Source organism: Apium graveolens, chromosome 4, assembly GCF_009905375.1.
Source record: "Apium graveolens cultivar Ventura chromosome 4, ASM990537v1, whole genome shotgun sequence".
Taxonomy (NCBI): domain Eukaryota; kingdom Viridiplantae; phylum Streptophyta; class Magnoliopsida; order Apiales; family Apiaceae; genus Apium; species Apium graveolens.
The window spans coordinates 216,977,797-216,997,821 of record NC_133650.1 but is presented as its reverse complement, the minus strand read 5'-3'; the positions used below and the strand labels follow the sequence as shown (position 1 = coordinate 216,997,821).

Genomic DNA, 20,025 nt, shown 5'->3' with positions numbered 1-20,025 from the left:
TTAGTTGTGCCATTAATTACTGTTTCTCCTTCTGGAGCCCAGACTATTATTTTAGTCCATGTATTATTTCTGATCTGATTAATTTTTTATCATTAAAGAAGATATACATTCTTCAGTGATCATGCAAGATATGTTATTGGATAATTACTGTAAATTGCTATGTTCTTCATTCGATCATCATTCGTTATCATCCATACTTCTTCTTATGTAAAGGCTTCATATGCTTCCCTAGACATACAATGTCAAGAATATCAGTTGCACACCCTTGTCTCTTAATCTTTTTCTTCTGCAACTTCTTTCAGTGGAGCTTTATACAAATGGAAAAGAACAAAAAACAAACGGCTCCGCGGTGCATTCTTACAAACCAAAACCAAAGGTGCATTCCTACTACAAAATTAATGAACTGCCTAATAAGCTAGCCAAGAGACCCATATATTAATCACACATACACTACTAGTAAAGATATAATACTAGCCCAGCCCATTCACTTGGTGGTTTGTATAGACCGCTGTACATAACTGGGATGGAATGTTAAAGTATTAGAGATAGAACGCAACCCTCAATTTCCTTGAATTGCATACCGTTGAAAGGGGGCAAAAATAACTAAATTATATAGAATATCAGTGTCACCACTGTCAGAGACTCAAAAGAAAGTAGCTGTTCTGTCTTTTGCTATGCAACAATTGGATAGTGGATCATATAAATAGCAAATGTGTATTTAAAAAGTAAAGCCTGGTTCCATAAATATGGCATTTGTGAATAGTTCTCCAATGAATTCTACTAAACTGGAAGAGAGCTTCCAGCCAAAATCTTCCTACTTCAAACACTTCCACTGCAATTGGATTAACACAATTTTATGAGGATTTAGCCACACCAACCAATAGTCTTGTTTGTTGTGTAGCCGGTGTTAGAAGGCTGCTGTTGTTGCTGAGGTGGTTTATGCTCTTTCGGCTTAGCAGGGTCAACAAAAATAACCCAGCCATCCAAAAACTTGGCATTCATTCCTTCACGAGCTTTCTCTGCTTCTTCTATAGTATCATATGTGACGAAACCAAAACCCTTTGATCTTCCGCATGCTCTATCTACAATAACCTTTGCTGTAATATTTACAAGTATCACAACATCAGCTTGATTGCTACATGTGAAATTTAACAAATAGAACAATGCCTGGATAAGCAAGTAATATGATTTCTAAAAAAATAATACCTTCAACAAGGTTCCCAAAGGGTGCAAATGCTTCTTTAAGCTTTTCATCAGTAGTTAACCTTGAGAGTCCTGCATTACAAGCCAAATAAAAGTAGTCAATCATGATTCATGACAAGAAAGAAAATAATTAATAGTTGTATATCTCCTTTCTGATTTGAATGATATTTGTTTTCATATATTACAAATGCATTCAATTCCGAACAGAGGTAACAAATGTTCAACAAACACTATCGTAAACTAAAAAAAAGTTCATACACCCGAAAATTCTCTATAAAACAAAAGGAAATTTCAATTTCAATGTTACTAACACATATCGGGCCCGTTTGGGGTTCATTAAAAACTGTAACTTATAATTTAAAGTTGAAAAATGCCATATAGGTTATATAAACATCGTAGCTTATAAGTTATTTAGGTGTTTGGATAATTTTACGTATAAGTTTATTATAAGTTGTTGAAGTGTTTGGTAAATCATAACTTATAAGGTAAATTTATTTTTTAAAAAATCAAGATATTAATATAATAATTGAATACATGAATAAAAAATTCAACTATCTCCAATTTATATTTTCAAAATTAACCTTATTCCCCGTTCCAGAAGCCTTATTTGCTCTATCATTTTATTACTTAGGACTCGTTTATTATTTATAAGTGATATATAAATTATTATTTATAGGTTATTTAGACGTTTAGATAATTTTTTCTATAAGTTGGGGATGTTTTTGGTAAATTATAAGTTAAAAGTTAAAAAAATATTAAAAAGAATACTTATTACAATGACTTTAATTAAAAAGATTATTTGTTAAGCACAAATATTCTGAAAAACTAAAAGTTAGAAAATTTATTCTAACATTTCAACAAAGCACGAAAACTTATACTAGTAAAATGAAAAAAACACTAACAACTTCAGTGGTGGTGACTACTAAGAAAAATATAGTAAAATTGAAATAAATTAACGTAATTTACCTGTTAGATAAATAGAAACTGAAGTTCAAAATATTAAATTGGGAGAAAGAGGTTGAAAAAATAAGTCAGAACTCAGAACGGGGAAAGTACGTGCCTCCTACTTTCAACTGATGACCACAAAATGGTGAAATGAAAGCCAGATTGATAAATTGCCAAACAGTCTGGGATAAACTAAATTGGTCTTTTAGCCCGTATAAGGTGCACATGTGATGTCCCAAACAGGCGCATCATTGTGTATGTTATCATATCATACTTCAACTTCAGCTTCATAAATCAGAGGAAATCCTTATTTAAAAAAGAAGGAAAATCTCAGGGTTCTCTACAGTTATGCCTCATTTCTAAGTGTATGGGCAGCTCATCCCTAAAAGAGCTTCTAAAGAGTAAGTGCAAAAATTCTGAATTCTATTTTAAAACACTAACAAAGGACAACGGGTTGCCATGGGGTTGTAAACAAAATTTGAAATTCAATCACTGCTCTTTCTTTTTTTGTTAGCTTTTTTTCTTATAAATTAAAAGCAGATAAAACAATAACAATAACAAATCACATAGCCATTAATTCAAATAGCATATTTATATAAGTTCATATTAATTCAAATATATACAGCCTATCTCAGCCTACAAACTACAAACTACAAACTAGGTCTATATTTTAGTAAATAATAATAATACTTACATTTTAGTGAATACTGATCTATGTATAAAGAATTAGGTCTAGATTTTCTGTAATGGTGAATCATAGTTTAGTTCTGGTGAATCCTTAAAGTTTATGGTTGAAGATGACCCTATATATAAATCCATTTATTCTAAAGTAACTTCTTAGTAGAGTAAGTTAACAGTGGAATTGCAACAATGGCACACCAAAGTAGTCCATGCTTTAAACATTAGGGAGGTGTTGGCAACTTGCAACAACTTGGCAACTGCACGATGAGCAGAGTAAACCAATAATAATATCACATAATGCACTCGGCGAGTTTCCTTTTCTTACAATGATAGTACAGATAACTAAATTTCCATTCTCTCAATTCTCACAATGTACACAATAAAAAGGCACACTAACTTTGACCTTTGCAGTAATCTATATCAGTATTTTCAATAGACGGTCAAAATTAAAAATGTATCTTTTATTCTAAAAACTAGATGATCTAGTGCACAAATTCCAGCTAGTCAAGTTAAATTACTGATCTACATATGATTTTGCATTACAAACTTAATTTTTTTTGTCTAATTGAAGACACAAATGCAAAGCAAGCAATGAGAAATCAGCTAGTACTATAACACGAAAACGAGGGATTCGTATGGAGAATAATAAGAAGTAACAAAATAAATCGAAAGAAGTGTATGCGAATAATCACGAAAATGAAATTAGACGAGCAAAAATTGAATAAGATCAAACGAAACAAAACAGTAAGTGAAAGCATATAAACATGTTAATTGTGAGTAAATGAAAGAAATATGAAGTAAAAAAGGCATAGGATACCGCTGATGAAAAGCTTAGGTGTAGTGAGAGTAGAATTGAGACGAGCAAGTATTGACAAGTGAGGGGGTGTTGCTTTAATTGAAGACGAATAAGAAGAGCCAAGTATGCGACGAAATGCACCAAAATTATAAGCCATCTCTTACTCTTCCACAATTAAACTAAACCCTAGACACACTATTCTCCCCTCTCCCCCCAACCTTATTTATTTTCTGATACTGTGTTTGCTCGACTACTGTCTTATCCTGTTCCCTCATCATTTTCTTAATTATCGCTTTCATTTCTATATTTAATTATTCAGATAATGGAAAATATTGTTCTTATTTTTTCAGTTCAATATATTATTCATCCTCATTATTATTATTTTAACTGTTATTATTTACAAGCTTAATATTCAATTTTGCCCCGGCCCGTTAATGGTTTATTCAATTTGAGTGTAAATGTTCAATTATAAATTGTAATTATCTTGTACTATAAAATTTTGAAAATTCATGGATTTATGTATCGCCCAGGCGTCTAAACCGGAAAAATGTATCTAACAATTTGTAACGGTAATGTTTGGCATACAACGGTTTACTAATCCTCACCGATGTTTTAAAAATCGGTAATCAGAAGAAATTAGTTAATGTACTGATTTAAAATTAATCGGAGTAAAAAACAGTTGCATTTTAATATTTCAAAATTAGAATTAATTTTATTTTTCCTTATTTATTAATAATTTATAAGTTAATGTATATTTATCATTTATATGATTTATAGTTATTTAAATTTAATTGAAAATTTATATAATGTATAGTTGTTTATTTGTAATATACAGATCAAGAAAAGTAAACATGATTTAATCGAATTTAAAAAATCAGACGGAACATTAATTGGTGATTAATCGATAAAATCAGAAATTTTCAGAAACATAATTCTCACTATTAAAGCACGCTCAATGGTTAAATTTAAAAGGTTATACTGCCGCCAATTCAACATATAAAATGGCACAAGTGGAATGTCCAATAGTTTTACGGTGTCTAAACAGAAACCAAAAATTACCCAGGAGACGAGCTAACACTCCAAAGTCCAAATAAAGTAAAAAGAGGCAACAGATTGAACATCAGCACTTTGCACTATCAATTCAGTGAGTATTTCAGTAAGTAGAGTCCAGTACAATATTCTATCCCTGAGGCAAAAAACACAACTGCAGTATTCCTCCCTGAAAACTGTTATCTAAACAAATTTATAAGCTCAAGAGACGACATTCCCCACTTATGCATGCATATTAAAAGGTCAGCATGCGTAGCTGTCTTATTACCCGCCTCTGCCGTTTATTAAGCCCAGCTCAGTAACACACTACCACTGAAACTCGCTAATCATCGAACAAATACGCAGCAAACTATATTCCTAACTTGTGGAAAACAATATGGACTTGCCCCAAAAAAATCAGGAAAATTTATTCTAATTTCTACTCTACTGAAAAGTTTAATCTAAAATCTAAGATCTAGCACAGGAAGCACTGCACCAATCTGTATCCTGTTGACCTTCCTCCATAACTGATGTTCCAAAAGCATCGGCAATCTGGGAAGTTTCCGTGACAACGGTGGACGTGCAATCCGCTTCACGTTGCACCTTTTTCTCTAACATTGACGTTCCCTTAAATATTGTCAATTGGAGGTCCCTTGTATACTTTGACAGCTGCACAATATTCATAATAGTAGGTCAGCCAACACTAACACCGAAACTAAGAATAGCAGGCAAGACAAAAAATTATGAAATTGCAGTATAACAGCAAATAACCATTTATTGTAATATTAGCTAACATAAGTAGAATAACATTTCCTTCCTCGGTGGCTCAGGCAAAGAACTGAGACTCTGGAAAGTGACTGGCAAAAATTTTGAACATTTAAATTCAATCAAAGTCTAGCCTAGACACTTACTAGCTCATCGCTTATCTTTTTAAATCCCAATTTTTTAGTCCAAATAGATTCAGCATCTTCAGCAGCAGGAAGTACAATTTTCTCAACATTCATGGACACCAACAACTGCTCGATGCAAGTAAAAAGTGCCCGGAAATAACCCTGTAGCAAAAAAAACATTATTTATTAAAAGAATAAAAGGTCATAGCTAGGTCAAGAAAAGGTAAACTGCTAACACCCTCAAACCAAAAAGAAAGTGAATTTAACATATAAAAGTAATATAAAGTTATTGCTGTTTTGCTAATCCTTGACAAATATCTGACCAGCACTTACTTTTTCTCGGTTATCTCTACTTGTAGCTACAATAGGAAGTTCTGCAGTCTCTCTGCCAAATATCCTAAGCAAACCAGCTGATACAACCACAGACCTGCACGAGTTGAAAGATAAAAATTTCTCAAACTTAGACTTAGACAGCATATGTTTTTCAAGAATTAAACAAAAGTTAAATCGAAAAAGAAATAATGTCCAGGGTATTTGCTTACTTCACAATTAGAACCACGCAATAAATTCCCCCAAATTCCTGCCCAGATATGTTTCTCCTGCAATAGCGACAAAAAGAAACAGATATATATAAGTGTTACAGCTTATTAGTAGTTCGTAAAAGATAAGTTCAAAAGAAAGGAGCCAACTGCGGGTAAACAGATGCAGCAGCAGGTACATGACAGCATATAACCCCCCCCAGTTTGGTTTTTCCTTCCTCCCAAAAACAGGGACCAATACATTTACGCAACTTGTGGGTTATCTGAAATTCGCAATTGTATATTACACTCTACTTCAAGTATCGAAACACACCATAACTGCAAGACAGAGTACTATTCGGCCAGGATTTTATTCCTGACTCACACTATAGAGCAGGTAATTTCTAGTCATATATAACAACTTGCAACAAGTCTACTTCTCTAGATCATATCTGTTTATCATCTATTACTTCAATTACGTGCTTTCATATTTTTGCATCATGTTTTAAAAATCAAGGATTTCTGTACTTACAATTATATTATTTTTACTCAGCGAATTGAAAATTACAAGAATCGAGAGACTAGCAATAGATCAGAACTAACAGTTTGGACTGAACAGAAGCCAAGAAAGAGTTAACCAGGATCGAATAGAAGGAGAAGGAACAAAAGATACATGAAGAAAGAGGGGGGGGATAGAAGACCATATAACCTAGTTCCAAAGCCACGTGTATCGTCCTGTTAATTTTTGATTATGTTCATAATTTATTGGAACTAAAAGACCTACTAAAAAATGAGAACTGTAATCTTAAGCACGATTCTTTGTTAATTTATAATTTGTTGAATTAACATGGGCTTGCTTTTATAACAAAATTTGGATAAACAAAAAAGCTTTGCAGTCTAGTCCCATTTTGCGAACCATTGACTATAATGATAAGTCTATTACAATATGGGATGCACAGAATACCAACGAAAAGACAATAAGCCGTACATAGAAGTATTTTATAAATAGTTTGTAAGAACTTTTTGTCAGAATTAAATTACTTCATGCTTCAAAAAAAAAATTACCTACTTCACTACCCCCGACCTATAAATCAGCCATGAAAGTTTCATCTAGAATCAATTTGGTGAGTGTGTGATATATAGGTTGGCTTAATCTTGTAAACAGATAAATGAAGTTGGATAACTAGAAAACTTTGCAGTATACCGTATATCAACGAAAAACCATGTACGTAAGCCTTTTGACCACTAAAACTTGCCTTGTGAGATTTAAAAGTACCTATTTTACTAAGCTAAAACGCAAAATAACCGTGCAAGTTCAAGATATCATGTCGTCTTTGGGAACAAGTACGGGTGCATGTTTGATAAATAAGGAGCCGGAGGGGGGGGTGGACTTCATGTACTTTCGTGTTTGTGTATTTTCGTGTCATGAACTTTTCGTATCGTGTTTTCGTGTAACATTAAATAAAAAATTAAGTATTTAATATATTTACATCATATTTACATATACTATAACAAAATTATGTATAATTATAAATAAATATACATATATCTATTATCTATTATAAATATTAATATGTAAATATAAATAATTTTATGTCGTGTACCTAAAGGGTAAATCCAAACACTGTATCCATTTACTTTGGTGTCGTGTACTCAAAATGTAAACACAAACATTAAATTTTCGTGTCGTGTTCTAAAATTGCCCGGTCTACATACAGTGATGGAGGCAGTTTTCGTATTCACCTTGTTTTTTCGTGTAAACCACAATGCATGAATGTTCAAAGTTCATGTCTTCATACAAAGATCTTCTTTCACAAGACAAAGCATCGTGCATAAAAAGAAGGATTATAGTTAACCATCTATTTACCAAGTCACAGTTGTAGTTGTAATTAGTGAATGTAGGGTGGTGGGAAAAACAAGCAACTTAAGAGATGATGTGTAGATCAGAATGTAGAAAAGAGAAGATACCATTAATTCAAGCATTTCATTAAATTCCTAAAGGCATTTAAGGAAAGCAATATTTATAATTTTCAATTGTAACCAGATGGTTCGGACTTATACTGACAAATCATCGGCAACAATAACCACAGATTATTATGCAACTTACCCATAAACCATAACTGGTATAAGATCGCGACCAGATTTTGCTACGATGGGATCAAAGCACTCCTGCCAGGCAAAGAAGTAAATATATGTTAGAAAAGATGAAAACTTAACAAAAAAATATAAAAAAAATGTTCCTATACATGATAAATACGACCAGGAGTGAATTGGTGAGGTTAGGCATGGTCACAAATGGATTAACAGTGAAAGCAATAGAGGTACTTTGCCCCATGGCAATCATGTCGTGTGGTCCGTAGTCGATTTCCCCTCCTCTTTTTACTTTTGTCGTATTAACGAATTCATTATTACAGAGTATCTATTTTATATTTCAACTTTAGTGCTATAAAACCTTCGCGGTTCACTTGGTGTGATTTAGTATTTGCAATTATTCTAGCCAGAAACAGAAATTTATGGATCCTCATTATTAATCTTTGTACTTTTTTCCACCGTATTTTAGACAATCAACTACTACTATAGAGCACTGGTGCTGTAATCTCACGGGAAAAAATTTGCCCATTTATTACAAAATCCTGTATCCTACCCTGGCAATGGTTTAAACCTGAACTTGAGACGGAACTGCATTTCTGTTTTTAATACTAGGACATATTCATGGTAAACGGTAAACCTTACCCCCTGTAGCACTCAATTCTATTTGGTCAATTCGGATTCACCTAATTAATAAATTATTTTAAAGGATGAAAAACAACCTTCGTTTTTCGATTGTTATTAGTATATATAATGTTGTAAGTGCTCACTACAAGGAAGTTAAAAAATAGGTAAATCCAGCTTTAAAAAATGAATTTTTCGATGTAACATACTGTATGGCAAAAATGATTACAACATATATCTATATAATAAATCATGTTGCTATTTGCATGCATTTTTAACACCCCCCCCCCCCCAATCCCCAAGACTTCATACTTAATTGCAGATAATGCCCTTAAATTTAAAACAGAATGTGTTTTATCCTCTCATTTTTTTAACTTGCAGTGACCATGTGCAGCAGTGCTATTCAAGAAATTACTATTGACTATTTCTAAACTTTTTTCCCACATTTCTGTGTCATATTCTCTTTTTCTACTGCTCTGCAAACTACATATACTCGAGCTTCTGTGACAAGCTGCGCATTTTTCCAAAATTTCTTGAGAAAGATACTACATACACAGACACACATGTAATTAACTAATTATATATCAAGGTTGTTACGACGCCACAGTGAGTTGCATTGCCCGAGGACCTTCACAACAATACGGCGTCGTGGCGTCATACAATGTATGTAAAATTATAAATATATTGCTCTACATACTAAGTTACTAACTAACAATAACACTAATACTACTTATAAGTTATAATACTAATTACCAAGTCAGGCGGACAGTAACAAAATAAGTAATACTTAAAAGTTAAAAGATAAATTTTTCAAGTTTTAATTAGGCAGGGGTGTAGGGCAATGGAAGTAGCAGGCCATAAGTTTCATTTTGGATTTGGAAGTCAGTACCAACATTTTGAGGAAATCATCAAGCAGCAAACGGCGGGTAGACTTTAAGGTTTTTCCTACACTTTTATAAGGGGTCACTGAATTGGGTAAAGCCCTACCTGCCAGACTTTTAAAAAAATAACAATAATAATTTTGTGGCGTCTGGCGTGCCAAGTCGTCCATGGCATCCTGAGGCACCCAGTTGGTGCACGTTCGCAAAGAGATAGCTACGCTTTAAGCCTTTTTGACCCCATAACACCACATGGAAGCCAAATGGACGACACATGGATGCCTTAACAACCATGTAATACATCATATTACAATTTTAAACTTTAAATTTCACCGCCCAGCATTTTGTACATGTACAAATTCATTATATTAAAAATTAGAGTGAAATACCATAATATATATGTAAATATTTATTTTGAGAGTACTAATAAGTTAAGGTGCATTGTAAGTACATATTGTATATTTGGTCGAATATATTGTCACTTTTAAAAAAATTATTTTGTATTTTATCATTTTTAATGTTTGACGACTGAGATACAAAGAAAAAAGTGAATGAGGAAAATAAATTGTAAACTCAAAAATTAAAATTAATTACAGGACAATAATTATATATACAAATTTTAATAAACGAAATTGTATATAAATATAAATTTGTATGAAAATTATAGTATATAATTTGAATATTTGAAGTCTTTATAAATTTATTATATGAAAAATTTATATAATGAATTTAAGTTTATATAAATTATATTATATGAAAATTTAATGTTATTAATTAATGAACGAAATTACTATAATAAAGATGAAGCATAAAAAGTATATGATAATAAAAGAAATAAATATAAATATAAAATTTCATCAAATTGTATAGCCTCAGCTTAAGAGGGAAAAGAACTAGTATCTATTAAGATCAATGAACACATTTTTAAGCAAGGGAACTGAATACTAAGAAGAGTAAATTTAGTGAACACCCTCTACTAAATAACAATTATCTTGCATATACTTCATAGGTTCATTGTAACATTATCCTCCCATTTTAATTATACTTTTACTATATTTACAAGAACTTGATCATATTGATGCACTTGTAGAGTTGGAACCATGTTTCATTCAAAAGACCTATTTCTTGCAGTTTAGTTTTTCTGTTAGGTTCCAGTTATTATCTCCCTTTAAGGCATCAAAGTTTTTGTATTAATTTTCTCAACCTTAATTCAACAAAAAGCAGGATAGTTAAACCTACGCGGAATATTGCAGCTGCTCTAGAAAGCAATGCCAAATGCTCCGGATTGCGACTCTTCCCACTCAAAATTCGCCACTGCATCCTATTAGCAGCTCCATCAGTTAATCCTTTTCCTAAACGCTTCTTGTATACTGCATCTAGTACTGAAGCTGGAACCATCTCAGTCCCCTTGAGAACAAGACTTTGCATAGTCAAATGTATTCTGTTGCAGTCGCTGCAACAAAACCATTTATCCTTTGGGAGTTCCTGTAGCAATTCAAGGAAAACCAGTGAGTAACTAAATTCCTCCACATACTTGTATGATACATAAACTAGAAATTCTGATAGCATACTTTTAAATCACACAAGCCAATGTCCCGCAAGCAGCTAACATGAAACTCCTTTTCACACTGCAATACAACAAGATTTCAGATCCAAACGCAAGGGTAACTGAACAGTATCAGAATAAGCATAGAAGATAATATGGCAATACCTGATCACAAAGCATAACTGTTCGCTCATCAAAAGTATCGACGCTAAAATCTTGGAGCCTGATTAGTGATTAACAACAAAAAGATAGCATGTACAACACCCAGGTTAGCATGCACAAGAAATATATTCTCTCCAAGACGAATTTACATTCTTTTCATATTTTTCAAATTGTAAACAATCTTTTAACTATGTTCAAAACCTGAAAGTCTGCAGTGACCTATAATTTAAAAATTCATTACCCTAAGGGTTAACAACCATTGTGCTCACTCATATAAAGTTGTGTATGGCTAGTAAAAAAAGCTGACCACAGCTAAGAACGTGTCCCATAAAATATAATCAAGTCAGAACTGCCACTTTGTTGCTTCTGTATATAATTATATATTGAAGAATTGTTATTATGAACGATAATAACACCAGATTCCAAGTATACTTATCAACCTCTAGAGTGACGAAGCTTTATAACTTCTAGTTATAGAGAGCAAATGAGAAAGGGATAGCTACTTAATTCGGATTAAACTTCCAAATTACTATGTCAAATAAACTATAATACCGTCAGTGATCTATATGCAAGTTTAACATATCTTCTATACATTCACATAATATCAAATACATTTGCAAGATCTGCCACTGAGAACATGCAACTCAACAAGGACCATTCATCGGTAACTGCATAAAAATTGCTAGCGCAAAAAGATAGATTTTTAATAAGAAACCGGTTTACTGAGAGCAACTTCAGAAACAAACCTGCAAACAACACAACCACCAGGTTGATATTCTGGGGCCTTAACAACTCGATTGAGTCGGAAGACAATAGACCTAGACTCTCCACCAACTCTTCCACTAGAACTAAATCTATCTGTACAATGTGGACAGTGCCAATGCCCGGCAGGAATGCACTCTGATCCCAAACAAGCTGCAAGTTTATTAACATAAAAACTGAAAGTTAACATCTATTAGGAAAACTACAACTTAAGCTATTCCTTGAACAGCTCAACAATTAATGCAATATATATTGAATAGATAACAACACATATAAAATGTCAATTTAAGGATAAACAACAAGGTTCTCTATTTAAAGGTAAGAGAGTAAACCAGAGATGGAAACACAAGGAAGATAATGCAAAGTTTGGTATATGCAAGATCATATCACATAACAGGTGTAGATATGTTAAAGCTACTTTGCTTTTACTACTGCAGTTCAAACCAAATTACAGCAAGTTAGATCCAAAAAACGTTGCATCAGAGAAATTTTATTAAAAATGGTAAATTCAAACAATTATTACAATTATCAACTTAAATCTATTAAGATGCGCATAATTACAAAACCACATATACACCGGAAGAGAAATTAACCTGCATGAAAAGCACGAGGACAACCATCGCAAACAATAAGTTCCCCTCCATCTCCACATACTGCACACATATCATCACTATTACTGGAAGCAATGCTTTGTATGCTTTGACCCTTTGATAATAGCATAGCAATCTCGTGCAGGGTATATCCATCAGTAGTACAGATATGACGGTAGCTGTTAAAAAAACAATAAAACAAGGTAATTATTAAGCTTTTGGAGGAGATTTTGAAAATTTTACTACTATAAACTCTTTTCAGTTCACTTACGGTTGCCGTTTAGCAGCCCATCCAGCGTGAGCTTCAAACTGGGAAGGACTAATCTGTCCAACATAATGGAAATGTATGCATGAGAGGGATCCACAAGAATGGAAAGATACAAGAAAAGACTATTGTGCTACACGCACAAATAAAGCTACCTCAGTATCACAGTGACTACAGACTATACCATTCCCCTGTTTGTAGCCTTCAAGTATGTCCTGTAAAATAAAAAGTAATCGGTCTTGAGGATTAGAAGAAAAATTCATCAAAATCATCACAGAAAAATGTACATTAAATCAGATACAACCTTTCCTTTGGAACAATAAGCCAACTTGGTTCCATCACGAAGTCCTTTTGGCAAAAAAAGTAACCTATGTAAATCATTGTCCCTGTCTCAAAAGTAAGTAATATAGAAACAGAGCTCAGAAACATTTATAAAGAACTGACATGTATAATATGTGTACTAATGGATAATATAAGGTGAAGATGCACCTCACCTTTTCTTAGTGCAACCTTCATTGAATCTTTTCTGTTCCCAAACCGAACCAGAAAAGTAAGACCCCGGCCTGCAAAGAGAAAGGAGAATTAGTTACAACAAATGTTGTCTGTTCATATAGACTTTCTTCACAGATACAAATTATGTGATACTTATGATATAAAAAAAATGAGTAAATTTAAAGCCCAGAAATTACTAACTCATTGATCATGTCCTCTGGCTCTTCTGGTGCATCAACGTAACTTCTATGTTCAAAAGGCTCATTCTGAACATAGGAACTTGAAGGGCCATCAGTCTTCTGAATCACTTTGGTATAGTGGCTAAAATGACATTCGAGTGTAATGCTTAGTATACAATCTGATTACCAAATCAAAACTCCCATTTTCTTATCAACTATTAAATTTATTGTTTAACATTATACCTATTAGTTTATAACTTTTGGTTTACTACATTGCAACGACCATAGTTCAAAGCAACAACCAGCCAAAAAAATGCAAAGAAAGACGACCGATTTTAAAGAAATAAGCTTAAAACTACATATCTTTCTAATATCACAGTAATATGTCAAAATGAAATCAAGCCCAACTGGAAGTTCAGAATAAAAGAACTATATTAACATATAAGATGAAAACATGTTGAGCTTAAGCGCTGTCCACTAAATCATTTAACAAGCAGTACACACATCCCAACAAAATCTTGTAACATAATATCATAAAAGAATCGGAAGACATAACAAAACTAGGAGCTAAATCCTGAACACTAGAAGCAAGTAAAAGAAAGAAACAAAAAAAACAACGATTAAGAAACATAAATCTGGGAGGAATGGGGAACACGACACATAAATGTCCAATCAACAGTAGAGGTTGAATCAAATAGATCTAATCAGTTTTACTAGTAGCAGAACCTATACAACATACAAATGCATATAAAATGCTTAAAACAAATGCAGGCAGGGTCGAACCTATTAAAATAATGTTCTGGCAGCGGACTGTGAAATTTTTTATATTATTTACAAAAAAAAAACATTACACCTCTTATAAATGTTTTTCTGCAATTTGGCTCCACTTCAACAATTTTAAAAATTTCAAGCATAACTTGGCTCTCCTCAACAGATTTCATGGGTAGCATCCGCCACTGAATGGTATGATATAAGATTACCTTGTATTAAAGTTATGCATGCCCAGAAACTTGTTGCAGCACTTGTCAACTGCTTTAGGCAGATCATTGTTTTGGTGGAGCGATGCTGCATAGAACCAAAAAATCCCAAAAAAATATCATAGGCTGAGAAAGATTTAAACGATTATTTCTACACTAAGTCCCTGCATACTGGAACTACCCTTGTGACTTATGGTAAGTTAGTACAGACTCTGACTATGAGACATGCAGAGTAAAAAGCCTAACAAGGTAAATGCACTGAATAACAGAAAACTTCCCATAATTGGGTCAAAAAAGACAAAAGAATATACAATTATAAATTTTAAATAATACTTATGTTAGGCATCGGCTTTACCTTTCCAATTCTGAAAGCGCTGTTCATTGACAGATGAACCAGCTACGCGTTTTATAACTTCTTCTAGCATATCCAAAGGAGCAGTCCGCAGTTCTTGTATAATTCTGTATATAGGATTTCCATTCTCCAAGAAAATGTGATTATTGGGGTGTCTACTTCTGCTACCGGCATGGATCTCAAACTCATGAGCACTCAACACCTGCTTATAGAAGTTTAGCCTACAGTTAATTAGAAATCTTGTAGGACAATAAGAAAATCCCTGTGAAACTTACTTTGGAGAAAATGCAAGTCGAGCAGCCACACAGATAGCCCCAATCTTTTATGATTCCAGAAAGCTCCCTCTATAGAAAAGAAAAAAGCAAGAAGGTACATTAACCTTAACATACTCTCACAATGGAAAGGGTTTAACTGGATCATATTATTTCACCACTTACATTTCCAGAAGTGGACACATACTTCACCCTAGCTCCTTCCAGAATTCCAGTTAATAAGAGTTTTTTTACATTGACTAGGGAACTGCCGGCATAAATATTGTTCTCTGCTTTGATTTCCATTTCCGAGGAAGGGTTCAAGTGAGGAATTTCTTTATATCCGTCACCACAGCTACTAATAACAGACTGCCCGACAGGAACGACAAATATCTGATTATTGTAGTCTTCCCTCTTTTTGCTGAATTTAAAAGTTATTTTCCTGATACCCGTAATGCTGACATGACTCTGATTTTCGATCACGACCTTAGAACTACAGTCCTTTTCTACGATCGCACTGTGACCATGTTCTTCCTCGCTCAAGCTCTCCTTCTCAGTACTAAAATTTCCAGAACATGTGGAACTAGCTTCACCTTGATTATCACTCGCAGTAGTTTCACCACAGTTATCACTCCCGGTTGTTTCATCATGGTTATCACTTGCAATAGTTTGACCTTGGTTGTCACTCACTGTTTCTTCTATCTTTTGACTACTTATGGTCTGAAAACTCGAAGCGTTCTCTTTCAGAGAGCAATTCGGATTTGAAACTTCCGAGCACGTTTCATCATTAGACACTTCTTTAATCTGTTCTTTCAAACTGTCCAATTCCTTAACATCCTTCAACCCTTCCGTCGCCTGTTTTTTCGTGCATGGCTCTCCCTCGGTCTCTTCATCCAACCACTGATGGTCGCGTTTCAATTCAATTCTCAAACCATCCCCAGTATCACCACAATTATTCACCTCATCTACAGTCACCTCCTCTCCCATCACAACACACTTATTCCACAGTTCCAAACAAATAGCTAATACAGTTTCACAACGAATCGCAATATCGAAAGCACGACCTCATAGCAGAAATCAAAACCTAATCCATTCAAAACAAAACAAATCATCATTCAATCAACTAAACTGCTCATTATAACTAAAACTAACATTAACATATGTTTTTTTTTATTTAACTTATTATTTACAATAATAGCTAAACTAAATAATTACGAATCTTCGAAATAACTACATTAAATGATTACGAATCTTCGAAGGTAAGCAGGCGCCGTTTAAAACCCAAACCTATCCCTTCATAATTAAACATCAGTCACTGAACTATGTATACATGTGTGCATATTTCAACATCAAATTTCACTCTGTTTTTCATTAAATACAAGCCGTACTTACACAATACACACACACACACACAAATTAACAAAATCTATTGATAAATGATACTAACTAATAACTAATTTATTGATAAATACGCCTTTAAACATCTCTCAATCACAATAAATGAACCCAAAACTCAAATCAACCAACCTTAAAACAAAAAAACTCCACAAATTCAAATCTGAACAAACTTATCCAACAATTTGTTTTAATTTCTTATTATATAAACTATTAATTACATGCACAGATCTAAAAAAAAAAGAGAGATAATAAATTTACTTTTGAAAATTGACAGAGGAGAGGAGAGCGGCAAGGAACGAAACTGAAAAAATTGATTCGCGGTTATAAAAAAAATATATATTATTATATTATTGTATTGAGTGATATGAACAAAAATAATGATAAAATAATAAAACAGTGAGTCAGGGAGAGTGAGATTTGGATTGAAGCAGAAGAAAGGAGGAGAGAGGAAGGAGTGGGCCCAGTATTAATGAATAAAATGGTTATATTATGAGAATGAAGGCGATTAACGTGTCCAACTTTATATGTTGTGGTGGGGTCAGATTGTGTTGTGTGGACTAATTACACTTCGCCACGTATATGCTAAGCTGGCTCGCAGTAACTAACACATACTAGTATCCTTTTTTACAGGCGTACAGCATAAAATGAATTTTGCACTATAAATCACAAGTTAAGTTCACGATGAACTAAAAATGGAATAAATTGTCCTGACAAAAAAAATGGAATAAATTGTCCTTTCGGAAAAAAAATGGAATACTTTGTACGGTTTGATCTGTCAATACGGGTACATGACACGCGAAGTAGTATAAAATAATATGAATAGTTAGTATTTGCATTCGAAAAATTGGTATGCGAACACGAAAAAACGCGAATATAATTAGTGTCAGATTTGAATTTCCGATATAGCTACACGACACGTAATAAATAAATAGTTAATTTTTAAAAAAATATATAATATACATATATAATTTTATAAAATATCAAATATGAATTTTAACTATTCTAGATAACATATATATAATTGTACATAATAAAATTTATTTTATTATTCACCGACTACGTGAGCACATCACTATTTCACTTTAAGAGCATCTCCGAGAGCCTATCTAAACAAGCTCTTAAATCAAAATATAAAGAGTTTGACAAAATATAAAACTCCAACAAGGCTCTTAGCGACTCTTAAATCCTTAACAGTCTCTTCTTTCTACTCACTTTTAAAATCTTTTTTTCCACTCTTAAATAATATTATATTATATATTCATAAAAATAATATCTTTCACTATCCACTGTCTTTTGTCCTATATGAATCTACTTACATTTAATAAAAAAAATTAACTAAGAGTAAATATAAAAAGCACCGTTGGAGAATATCATTCATTAAGTCATTAGGAACCAATATTATATATTATATTTGAAATAGAGATATAGAAGTTCTTTGGAGATCCTCTAAGACTTGGGCGTTCGGATTTTATTTTTATCACTTCAATTTTCATTTCCCCCTAATTTGAGAGTCCGCCTCTTTTATATAGCTTATATCCCGCCTCTAAACTCTAAACTCACATTTCTCTTTCTAATTTTGATCCAGAGGTACATGCATATCCCATGGGATACTCCCTCTGTATCATTCAATTGTATACAGTTTTTTTTCCCAATATTCGACATTCATTTTAAGGTGAATAAAAAACACATTTCCATAATTTATTTTTAAAATTTTTTTTTCTGTAATAAATTTTAAATATCAAATTTTTATTTAGAAGAAAAAATAAATTAAAATAATATATACAAGTATGTTATAAAGAAGCGTTAAAATACGTATCGGCTCCGCGTCCCCATGTATAATTCCTAGGCAGGAGAGGAGGTAGTATTTTTAAAGTGTCAACTCAAGGTATCACTGCTAGTCTACTACCCTCCTCTTGAAATTTGTTATTTTTTAAAAAAAATATTTTAATGGTAAATGATAAATTTAACTCAAAAAATTAGAAGGGAGTCGAGACACAAGTTGCGCTAACTTAACCTATGAAAGAGAAAAACACCACTCTAAGCATTATTAGAGAATAATGGAAAGAGTCTTGAGACGCGAGAGAACATCCAACGCTTCCGTGTCTAGTTCCCCAAAAGTAGAGAAGGCAAAGGGGATGAACGAATAACCATGGTCAGCACAAATCCTAGAATACTTCCTTTTTTTCTTTTCCACCGCATTTAGCAACGCCACCCCAGGAGCCCATGAACTCACTCCCCGACCAGCAAAAGGAGAAATACCAGTCACATCCAGGCATGCATCTTTATCTCGGGACCAATTGAACAACAATAGATCTGCAGGTCTGAGTTCTTGCCCAGCATCCGAAAGAAATCCCAAAGGAGCCTCCTTACGTACCAGAACGCTAAACTTGGAGCAGATATCCACTAGAATGTCGCGCACCAAATTATGCCTGAATTTCACACCTACATCACTTGAATAGTGAACTGCGTGATCGCCCCACTGGTCCATCCTGTGTACATTACAACTCGGACACAAGGTGCCTTCAGTAAACAAAGGAATTGCAAACCGGTAGCACAATACCGCCCGAAATTGGCGTTGCTTCATCCTCTGCCCCAACCCATCAATAGGGATGGTAAACAAGAAATCCTGAGCACGAGGAGCGCGAATGCAGCTCAGAATAGAGATCTGACGGGGACTCGGCACATAATGAGAAGCAAGACTGGTCTCAATGACATCAAAATAGCTCTTTGCCAAAGACTTCATCAATTTGGGGGCAGGAGAGCTAGTGGTACCAGAGAGAGCATTCGCACCATAAATGGCCGAGAAATCATCAAGAGCACACTGAAAAGAAGAACCACGTGATGTGATACCAGAACTCGATAGAATCTGAGTCTGCAATGCACTAGTCTGAAGACGAGAAGCGAGAAAGGCATAACGAATAACATCCCCTACATATAAGATGCCAAGACCGCCCAACTTGATTGGGAGCGTGGCTAACCTCCACTTCCCATCCCCAAAACCAGGGCCAGAGCCAGTAACAATCCTCTCTAGGGAAATACGCAAAGCCTGATCAAACTGCGTCTGGGCCTCCCCAAAGAACGGAGGTGGGCAAGTCCGCAATGTGTAATACAATTTTGCAACCCCTACGCAATTGCGAAGAAGATGAAGCTCACACTGGGGGTCCTTAAGCTTGTGAATAGCCTCCATTAGAGCAATAGTCTTGGAGACCCTTTGAGAAGCCAAATAATGACAAAAACCTGCATTGGCACTGGCTGAACTCCCAAGAAGTTTGACTCCCTTAAGCGGCCGGGAAATATTAGTGAGAAAAATGTCATCCACCCGTCCTCGAGGATCCTCCACCATTTATTTTCGGATGTGTGGTCATGAATGCAAAAAGAAATAAGGAAGACCAAGTCGTT

At 33.8% G+C, this 20,025-nt stretch overlaps 2 protein-coding genes across 4 annotated transcripts; both read right to left on the bottom strand.

Moving 5' to 3' along the window:
• Positions 1-583: 583 nt before the first annotated feature.
• On the bottom strand, positions 584-3,857 carry LOC141720605 (organelle RRM domain-containing protein 2, mitochondrial). The gene is made up of 3 exons (XM_074523109.1): positions 3,647-3,857; positions 1,207-1,275; positions 584-1,097 (listed from the first exon to the last, which is right to left on the bottom strand). Exons 1-3 carry the CDS (start codon positions 3,780-3,782, stop codon positions 865-867), a joined length of 438 nt encoding a protein of 145 aa, XP_074379210.1. The 5' UTR covers positions 3,783-3,857; the 3' UTR covers positions 584-864.
• Positions 3,858-4,738: 881 nt separating this feature from the next.
• LOC141720604 (uncharacterized) lies at positions 4,739-17,090 on the bottom strand. 3 transcript variants are annotated; one of them, XM_074523105.1, is made up of 20 exons: positions 16,885-17,090; positions 15,415-16,312; positions 15,253-15,321; positions 14,981-15,179; positions 14,629-14,713; positions 13,671-13,790; positions 13,472-13,540; positions 13,282-13,363; positions 13,133-13,192; positions 12,984-13,036; positions 12,716-12,891; positions 12,107-12,275; positions 11,364-11,421; positions 11,224-11,280; positions 10,892-11,137; positions 8,170-8,231; positions 6,087-6,143; positions 5,878-5,971; positions 5,566-5,706; positions 4,739-5,323 (listed from the first exon to the last, which is right to left on the bottom strand). In XM_074523105.1, the coding sequence occupies exons 2-20, from the start codon at positions 16,213-16,215 to the stop codon at positions 5,123-5,125; spliced, it is 2,799 nt and encodes a 932-aa protein (XP_074379206.1). In that variant the 5' UTR covers positions 16,216-16,312; positions 16,885-17,090; the 3' UTR covers positions 4,739-5,122. The 3 variants fall into 3 exon arrangements, with proteins under 3 accessions (XP_074379206.1, XP_074379208.1, XP_074379209.1); XM_074523107.1 differs by having other exon boundaries at positions 13,282-13,345; XM_074523108.1 differs by lacking the exons at positions 4,739-5,323; positions 5,566-5,706; positions 5,878-5,971; positions 6,087-6,143 and adding an exon at positions 6,234-6,346.
• Between the last annotated feature and the right edge of the window lie 2,935 nt (positions 17,091-20,025).